The sequence below is a fragment of the Notothenia coriiceps genome, unplaced genomic scaffold (genome assembly GCF_000735185.1).
Source record: "Notothenia coriiceps isolate Sejong01 unplaced genomic scaffold, NC01 NC01_scaffold00000282, whole genome shotgun sequence".
Classification (NCBI taxonomy): domain Eukaryota; kingdom Metazoa; phylum Chordata; class Actinopteri; order Perciformes; family Nototheniidae; genus Notothenia; species Notothenia coriiceps.
Window position 1 is genome coordinate 248,933 of NW_011332983.1, and position 8,958 is coordinate 257,890.

Genomic DNA, 8,958 nt, shown 5'->3' on the forward strand with positions numbered 1-8,958 from the left:
ACTTACCAGTAACCAGACCACAATGAGTATCTCTCTTTCACAGGCAATGAGAAATGGGTGGAGCTTGCATAATCTCTGGTCACTTGATTAGAACTATAAGGCNTTACCCCAAGGCCCATGGTTCACTTTACCCCATAGCCACCATTTTAGAAAAAATAGCCTAGCATTAAAATTCAGTCATCTTTAGCTTAATGATTCACATGGTTTAATACGCTGCCAACACATATATATACAATATATGTGTTTAAACCTGGATACTTTTTTTTGACATGACAGCCGATATAGCTGACATCTAGAACATTTACTCTGACAAGCAAAAAACGTTTTTTTGTAAAAATGTTTACTTACCAGACCACAATGAGTTTCACAGGCAATGAGAAATGGGTGGAGCTTGCATAATCTCTGGTCACTTGATTACAACTATAAGGCGTTGCCTGGTTACAGGGGGTGGTTCAATTTACCCACTGGCTCAATTTACCCCCTTCTTCCCTATATGGTATAAATATATAATTATATTATTTGTGTTGGAGCAAATAATGTGTTGATGCAAGCTCATAGCATGCAAGTGTTCCTGTGTTTTAAATAGAAACACATGCATGCGCAATTGAACCCTCCCTCCCTGTATTCACTGCTTTTTCTTGTCCTTGAATTGTCATACATTCTCTTTATAAGGTCTACTTCTGCTACTACCTTGTTTTTTAACAATAGCTGCAGTGACTTGAGTTTCTTCTCTCTCTCTTTGCTACTCACCCAAAATGACACACAGATGAGCAGAATGTCACAAAAGAACTGTGGCTTTGTTTGGATTTGACCACTCTTGTGTAAAATGTAGCAGAGGCTTGTCGGTTTTTCTTGTTTAAACTTTGCTTGTGTGAGCCGTGCCATGTTTGGGGCATCCAGTCAAAACATAATCTGTGGCATATATTGAGTTGGGATGGAGTTTCTATGGTTACAACAGATTCACTGGACTGCATCGTCTGTGTTTTGGTGACGATATTTCCAACTTTTACAGTGACCCAACCACCCTCTGACAGCTTCATGTGAAGGTTGATTTATGTTGTGCTTAACAAAAATAGTAATGTGCATATGAATGTGAGCTATTGTATTTTCTCTTAATTTTTTATTTACTTCTGTTTTGTTGATTGTCAAGTGTTGTTTTGGAAGGGCTTGTCTTGTGGGACCAAGGTAGAATAGTTGTTAATGAAATAAAAACTGATGGGGATTCTTAATACAATTTTTTTTTTTTTAAATGAAGTTTGTGCAATGGATCAGAACATCCTGTCGCTCATTGACACTTTTCACTGACAATGCACTTCCTTTAGCTCTCAGTTAAAAACTGATCTGTTACATATGTAAAGACTAAGCCACAGACATGTAAACCACACCTTTAATAAATATGTGTTCAAGAAAAATGGTATGCAGTTGGGTGCAACCTGCGTGCAACTCAATTTTGACTACAACTACAGCTTTGTTTTTATATATATTAAATTGTATTTTAGGAAAAAAAAGTTGTCCCATCTGATGTCCCGAAAGTCGAAATTAAGCCATTCCTGGATTTGTGTATGTTTTTGTAGTTTTTATTTTGTAACCGAGTACTCTGAGATAGGTGATCATTATTTGAGCCTGACCAGATTAAATACAAATACATTTCACAAAAGTACAATTTATAATTTGCTGAGTATTTGCTTCTATTGCTGCTGTAGAGAATCCCTGTCACTTATACTGCATGTGCTGGGCTTTCTAGATGTACCTGTTGGCAAAGTGTATACTACATAATCAACGCTGCAGCAATGATAATGAAATTAGATGTTTCAACAGTAGATTAGACTCTTGAGAACTTTGTGTAAACAAGTTTAATATTTTGAAAAGTATTACTACAGAATTTAAATACAATATTCTGAAAATGTAAGAAAAAAACCAAAACAAAGGCTTTACCATGACAGTGTCTACATTACAACATGGAAACTGTCCAAACAACAAGCAACACTTGTTACTACCTTTCCCCAGGATTGAGCTGTAGTCAGTTTAATAATTCACATTTCAGTTAACATGGCCGTTGTCACTCTGATTTGTGGTGGCATTGCAATGCTTCATGAGATAACCAGTTAGTCATGTCCTGTATGTTCACTCTTCTGCTCAGGGCGGACATTCACTGCGGGGCCATCTTGGCTGCTTCAGCTTTTATTAGTGAGATGAGTTCCAGGTTAATGAGAAACACAAAGCGGAGACCTGCAATCTAAAGAGACAGATCCAGTGCGTTAGTGCCATGTGATGTCAACTTTACCAATAAGAGATTGAAACATTGCTAGTTAGAAGGGAGTATAGCACTTCAAAATGTAACATGATTTTTTTTTTTTGGTGCATATTGGGTTCAGTTTATGTCCTCTGTGTTCAATAAGAATACTTTGAAATGATTTATTTTTCAATAATAAAATGCAATAGGTTGTATTTTACAAGGAAACATTTCCCACACACCTCCACCACGGAGTTGTTGTTGAGTTTCCACTTGTTGCCCGACAGGACCGGTCTGCCATCTATGTAGATGGGTCGTCTCCCCTCATTTGCGATGAAAAAGTCTCCGTTATTCTTCAATTTAATAATTCCTGTAGACAGAAAGAAAATAAATCCAGATTACAGACTTAAATGGGTAGTTTGGTTACAATTGATTCAAAACGTTTTAAGACCGTGACCTTTAAGGACTCAAAACCCTCGGAGTTCTGCATTATTGTGACTAATGCTGTGTTTCTCAAATGTTCCCTTAATGTTCCCTTTTGAAAAAATGTTCAGCCAAGTACCAGCAAGAAAAACCTATGAAAAAAGACAAAATACAGTGCTGCGCCAGTGGTCTGGATAACTCAAATGTCACTTTGTTTTCATGTTCAGTCCACATCTCGTCCAAACACACATGAAGTGACTGAACAAAACTCAAAAATGCAAAAAAAAACTGCAAAACTCAAAAATTGAACTGATGCTGTTATAATTGGGCTAAACAATCTCAATTTAAATCATAACTAAATATATTAGCAACGTTAAAATAGTTCATATGCTCTAAAATCTTTAATTGTGGAAATGTTTCCCTGTTTTTTGTTGTTTTGAGAAATGGTTTTGCTTTCAAGTGTTCAAGTTAGTTCACCTTGTTTTCTTGATATTTTCCAGGCAGGTCCCTCTAGTGATAGATCCACATCTATCGGTTTGTCCTTGGTCGCCCGGCCCAATGTAATCTGTGTGAACATGAATAAAAGTTAAATAGCATAATGGGGATAATACATCATCAAAGATGGGAATCCCTCTCACTCTTCCAGTTTTTTTCTTACCTCCCGCGATCTCATGAGGTAGCGGACCATTCTTCCTCGTAGCGCTGCTAGTGTCTGGTTGTCAAAGTCAGGCATGCTCATCCCTATTGACACACAGACGAACACAAAGGAGTTAACTAAACTGGATTAATAACAAACTAATTTACCTAGAAAGCCATCTGTTTGGGATTGGTTACATACCTGTAATACTGTCCACGAGGACCTGCCAACGAGGCAACTCCTGCTCTAACTGTCTGATCTCTCTTTTCTGGTGACGATCGGAAATCATCAGCTCTGAAATAAAGACAGGGGTAAATCAGAGGTAAGGACGTTTATGTCAACAGTTTCAAGATGATCAAAGATGTCATGCATGCTAGATGAATTGTGTTTATCTTGTTTCTTCATAATCCAATTTCTTACCGTGTTCCAACACCTCATCTCTACTCTCCCTGTGTGAAGAGACACAAAGGAAAATGTATCAACATCGGAAATTCATGCACAAACAATACTTTATAACAATACTTTAGTGAAAAGATGATAACATGTATTTCTTATCAAACAATACCATCTTATGCAAGATACACAAAATCTTACTTTAGCTTTACATCATCAACCATCTGTTCAGCATCAGAGAAGTTGAGGACCTGGTCACCTTTAGGGAGAGGCTGGACTGTAACATAAAAATGACAAAGTTACTTAATTAATTACTTTGAATAGAAAAACAACACTGAGGACTCAAAGAGGCTTGAATTAAGTTTTCAGTTTTGCATGACTCTTCAAAAAGGGTATCTTCTGTATTGGCTTTCCTGATTTTATAATAATCATTTCCGAGAGGCATTGACCATTTCTAAAAGAGCCAATGATGTTTTTGATAAGTGTAATAAAAAGCTAAGAGCTGAGAGTTATGAGTTGATCTTGGCAGGTGTATTAAACAATTACAGCAGTTATATCATTAGGCATGTTGAACCAAAATGAACATTTCCTATCAGTTTTGAGAGCTGTGCCTTCTATATCCCAAATCACAAAATAGACTTATTGCCGTTTCGCTGGCAGATACACATTTATAGTTTTACTAAATAAAAATGTAATATATTACTAATTGCTTTGAAGATACATTGGTATTTATCTGTGTAGGTATCTCTACTCACCGCTCTGGTCATCCAGTAGGTAGTACTGCTTCAGCAGCTGCCAGTGTACCAGCAGGCTCTTGGGGGTGCGAGATTGGTGAAAAACAGCGGGTTGTTTGCTCAGAAGCTCCTGGAACACGTCCAGCTTGGGCTGACTGGTCTGTTCAGTGACAAATGTAAAGCAAAACCGCTCGTGAATACAGCAGTCAGATATTTACCAAAGTGTACAATATTACATTTTGGCCTATACCTTCCCACCAATTTTGGCCAACGGCTGATAGGGATATAAGTATTTCTTATAGTGTACTTAACATATTATGATGCCTACTAAAACTTCAACTTAGATATAGGTAAAAATTGCCACACTTATTTGTACGCTATGTATCGGCCCTTCATATTGGAAGACATTTTTCTAATGACATTTCTGGACTATATTTAATATTAAAGCATTTATTTGTTGATACTAATGAAGTGCCAATGTCACCATGCATCGTTATAGAACGTTTAAAAAGTATGCTATATGTGCAATGTTTATTAAACAACAATTGCTAAGTGTATCACTTTCACTTACCGAGCCAACCTTAGCCAGCAGGGCCTCCTCAGCCTGACTGAAGAGAGCTTTGCTCTGGATTGCCGCAATGGCTTCTGGGTGAAGCTGACGCATGGCCTGCCATGCTAGCCTAAACAGAGAGACAACAGAGAGAATTCAATTACTTTTTAATTGAGTCACTGACATAGAATATGGAGGGAAAGGTAAAGCAGCTACTTACTTTGAGATAACAGGGTCGTATAGGAGTGAGTACCACCTCTCTTTAATTTCCCGCAACGTGAAACGACAGCTGAACTTCACCCCCAAATGAACAGAGGTTAGGTCTGTGGTCTAGAGATAGATACAGACTCATTAGATCCATACAAACTGGTCACAATTATTATTTATATATTCATTATCCATCTTATTGGACAATGATGTACGTAATACTACTCACCTGCAACACTGCATTTATAAGTAGCAGGTCATCAGTGGGTTTCCATCTTCCCAAGTCTTTAGTAATATGTAGAGGCTGCTTGCTTTTCTTTACTCTTTTGGTGATGGGGGCAGGGTTGACTACCATGGTGAGAGGCAGTGAGAGAGAGGTTCCTGATTTTGTCACCTAACATAAGGACAAACAAATATTCATCAAACCTCTGTAGGCTTATCATCTTTGCCACTAGATTGTTCAAAGGTGTGTTGGGTTTCTAAAGTCTTATGTACCTTCTTTTTCTCGCTGGATGAAGGTTCACTCCCTGAAAAGCGGATAGGCTCTATGACAGGAGGGCCTTTGACTCTGCTGGAAGACTTCACCAGACTGCTCTCCACCAGTTCATCGTCAAACTTCTTCCTCTTTATTGACCTAAAACATCATTGTATAACTACAATTATAATGCAACCGTTTAAACCAGGGGTCGGCAATCTTTTTGATATGAAGTGCCATTTAAAAAAAAAATTGTTATCAGCGTGCCAACGATCGAGAATTATCAACGGGGGGGGGGTTGAGGAGCTTGACGCTCGTCAACTATCAGAAGGAGGGCGGGGGAGCCTCGCTGCAGTGGAAGCAGTGTGGACCTGTCAGCGCAACTTACATGTGGCCGAATTTAACAAACACATTAAAATAATTGGTTTAAACGGCATAATAATAAGGACGATCGGACGATCGTCCTTATTATTATGCCGTTTAAACCAATTATTTTAATGTGTTTGTTAAATTCGGCCACATGTAAGTTGCGCTGACAGGTCCACACTGCTTCCACTNGTGTGCCTTGTCAGATTTGTGAATATTTGAGAGAAATGGTTATTTTGTGTATATAGAAAATGTTTTAGATCTTTGAGTTCATCTCATGAAAAATGGGAGCAAAAACTAAAGTGTTGCGTTTATATTTTTGTTCAGTGTATAAACCACCACAGACAATTCAAATTTAACAGAGCAGATTTGCAATGATTACCAGTCACAGACATACAGGGTAGTGATGTTGACATTCTGATCTAATTGTGAATAAGGGTTTTTCCCACATTTTCAAAGTCTTTCAAAGGTTTTGGTCGCCCTAAGACATTTTGATTATTGCCACCATTACAGCAACAATTCAATTTGTACACAAAAATATTAATATAGTGTATTTTTGAATGACCATTCATACAGAAAGATCAAAATCACCAGCATATACACCAGTAAAACAAAGAGGAATGCTTTGAAAATCTAGCTAGATACGTATATACATTCTTTGAAACATATTTAGAAATGTTTTTTTTCCCGACAAATATACAGAGATGCTGTTTTCGTTTTGAACATTTCATAAGAGCTAATACCCCGAAGTAAAAACAGGCTTCAGAGGAAACAAATCCAAAGCTAAGTGGGAAGAGTGATTAAGAAAGAAACTGTGAAGAATGCAATCAGAGTTTAATCACAGTATTAAGGTCAGCTAGTGCTTTAGGTACTAAAAGGAGAACATCTGCAAAATGTAAACACAACATGCAATCATTACCTAAGCGTAAAACGTCTACATTATTTGACAGAGTGTTCAGCAGCAAATCACAAAAACATTTAGCTTATGTAAAGCTTCTGATGTTTCCGATATGATCACACTTTTACAAAAGGCTGATTCACACTCAATCCCATGTTTGTTGTTTTTTAGCCCCGAGGGCCATTTGTGAAGAATCATTATCTGTCTAATACCTCATACAGTAGGTCTGTGTCCCAGGAACAAAGAAAGTTCATTGTCTACGTCTGAAAAACTCTTTCATACGACACAGAGCACATCTTGTGTCCAGATGTTCTCATAATCTAACAGAAGTCCCTAACCAAACCTTGAACACCTATTTTACATTCATTTTTTTTTAAAACTGCATTATCTTACCGCATGATACAAAAATGCATCAAAATTATTCAGTTTTTCTTTTTATTTAATTACCACATCCTCATATCCTGTGTGCTCAGCAGCAGCTGTTAGGTACACGGCATGTGTTGTTAGTTTATCTGAGCACACCCCAGCTCTTCAGCTTAATGACATGCAGGAAACTCAATGGAATTTTGCAAATTGCAATATGTTGTAATATCATTGCAAAAAAAAATATATATATATTATATTCTCAACAATGAAACATATGAAAGGTTAAAATATGTAGGTTTTGTTTTACAGTTTGAATAGCTAAGAGTAAGTTGAAATGCTAACAATTAATAATTAAACAGTTTATATAAAAAAATTGTCTGCTGAAATTGACACATTTGGTTTAGCTTCAGTTGTACAAATGCGATGATTGCCACATTTGAATTTGATCGTATTAATTAATGATGCAGTAATAATTTTTTTATATCTAATTAATATTTTTAAATAACATCCATTTCACAATCCATATAATACAAATACATGGTGTAACATGATGGTTGGTACCTAAGGGCACTGTTTGGGTATATACATCAGACAAAATACTACTACTACTACTACTGTTACTAATAACTATAATTATAACAATAATACAAAGTAAAAAAGTCTATTTAGGGCTTTCCAAAAGCAGACATTACGCAGTGCTACACTATAAAAGACAAAATAACAGAAATGCATCAAGCTAAAAATATAAAACACCAAACACAATCTGCACAAAATGCAGCTCACAAAGTGTCCACAAATCTTATTTCAAATCAGAGATTTCCAAAAACATGTGTCCATGTGTGTCATGTGTCGAGGAACATCCAACAAACTGATCAGAGACCTGCTGCTGATGAAGGGCTGACATGATGAACTGGATTCTTAATTGATAGTAAAACAGGGGCCGTTTCTCAATCTCGAGGATTCTGGCTTCCAAGCTTCCAAGCCAATATTTCAAGGATGCTACGTCATCGAGTGCCGCCGAAGGACTGTTCCAATCTCCAGTATACTTGGAATTCCACCGAGGCCGCGTCCTTGGTTTGGGGGAAATTTCGAGGCTGCACATGGGTAGACTTCAGCGCGTCCTAAAATCCCCACAATGCTTTGCGCATGGACCAATTTCAAAAAAACCCTTGCGGAGAAATGGACTGGAACCGACGCAGCAACACATTTAAATGTATCATTATGTATGGCGTAGAACATGTGTTGGTAACATATGTTACTTTTGTTACATTTGTTGTGTATCACCCCAAAAATGTGCTCAGTGAAAGTATTGCAAGTCATAATTAGATAGACATCGTGAAGTTATTTATTTTCGGTACAGGTTTGAAACCGTTAGAGAGAGTGGCCACACTTGTTAGCCTGTTCCCATTCTTCGTCGTTTTCCGAAGGCCGTGGCTTGGAAAGCTATAACTTGCTTCGTTTCTGAAGGAAGTGACTTGGAAGTACGCGACAACCAACCAGCAATCTCGCGATGGGAACCACCAGGGTAAATGAAATACTGGGGAGTCGACTAAAAGGACTCAGACAAAGCTGGGCAGCAACATTTTGGAAACACTTAAAAGTCGATTTAGGGTAAGCGTTTGGGAAACCACTTGACTATAATGCATATATGGCTAAATAAATTTCCAGCGAATACA

General features: G+C 37.4%; 2 protein-coding genes across 2 annotated transcripts in view; both read right to left on the minus strand.

Annotated features, from left to right (window-relative positions):
• The window catches only part of suox (sulfite oxidase), a 24,892-nt gene extending 24,852 nt beyond the window's left edge, over nucleotides 1-40 (minus strand). The window contains exon 1 of the mRNA XM_010782677.1: nucleotides 7-40. The gene's annotated coding sequence lies outside the window, so the exon portion shown is untranslated. The remainder of the gene's footprint in view (nucleotides 1-6) is intronic.
• Nucleotides 41-1,822: 1,782 nt separating this feature from the next.
• The window catches only part of mcrs1 (microspherule protein 1), a 9,986-nt gene continuing 2,850 nt past the window's right edge, over nucleotides 1,823-8,958 (minus strand). The window contains exons 3-14 of the mRNA XM_010782848.1: nucleotides 5,673-5,811; nucleotides 5,407-5,571; nucleotides 5,191-5,300; nucleotides 4,992-5,100; nucleotides 4,442-4,580; nucleotides 3,888-3,963; nucleotides 3,714-3,742; nucleotides 3,495-3,587; nucleotides 3,315-3,397; nucleotides 3,134-3,221; nucleotides 2,476-2,603; nucleotides 1,823-2,236 (exon numbers count right to left, since the gene is read on the minus strand). Coding sequence (XP_010781150.1) covers nucleotides 2,150-2,236; nucleotides 2,476-2,603; nucleotides 3,134-3,221; nucleotides 3,315-3,397; nucleotides 3,495-3,587; nucleotides 3,714-3,742; nucleotides 3,888-3,963; nucleotides 4,442-4,580; nucleotides 4,992-5,100; nucleotides 5,191-5,300; nucleotides 5,407-5,571; nucleotides 5,673-5,811 — 1,246 coding nt within the window. The 3' untranslated portion in view covers nucleotides 1,823-2,149. The remainder of the gene's footprint in view (nucleotides 2,237-2,475; nucleotides 2,604-3,133; nucleotides 3,222-3,314; nucleotides 3,398-3,494; nucleotides 3,588-3,713; nucleotides 3,743-3,887; nucleotides 3,964-4,441; nucleotides 4,581-4,991; nucleotides 5,101-5,190; nucleotides 5,301-5,406; nucleotides 5,572-5,672; nucleotides 5,812-8,958) is intronic.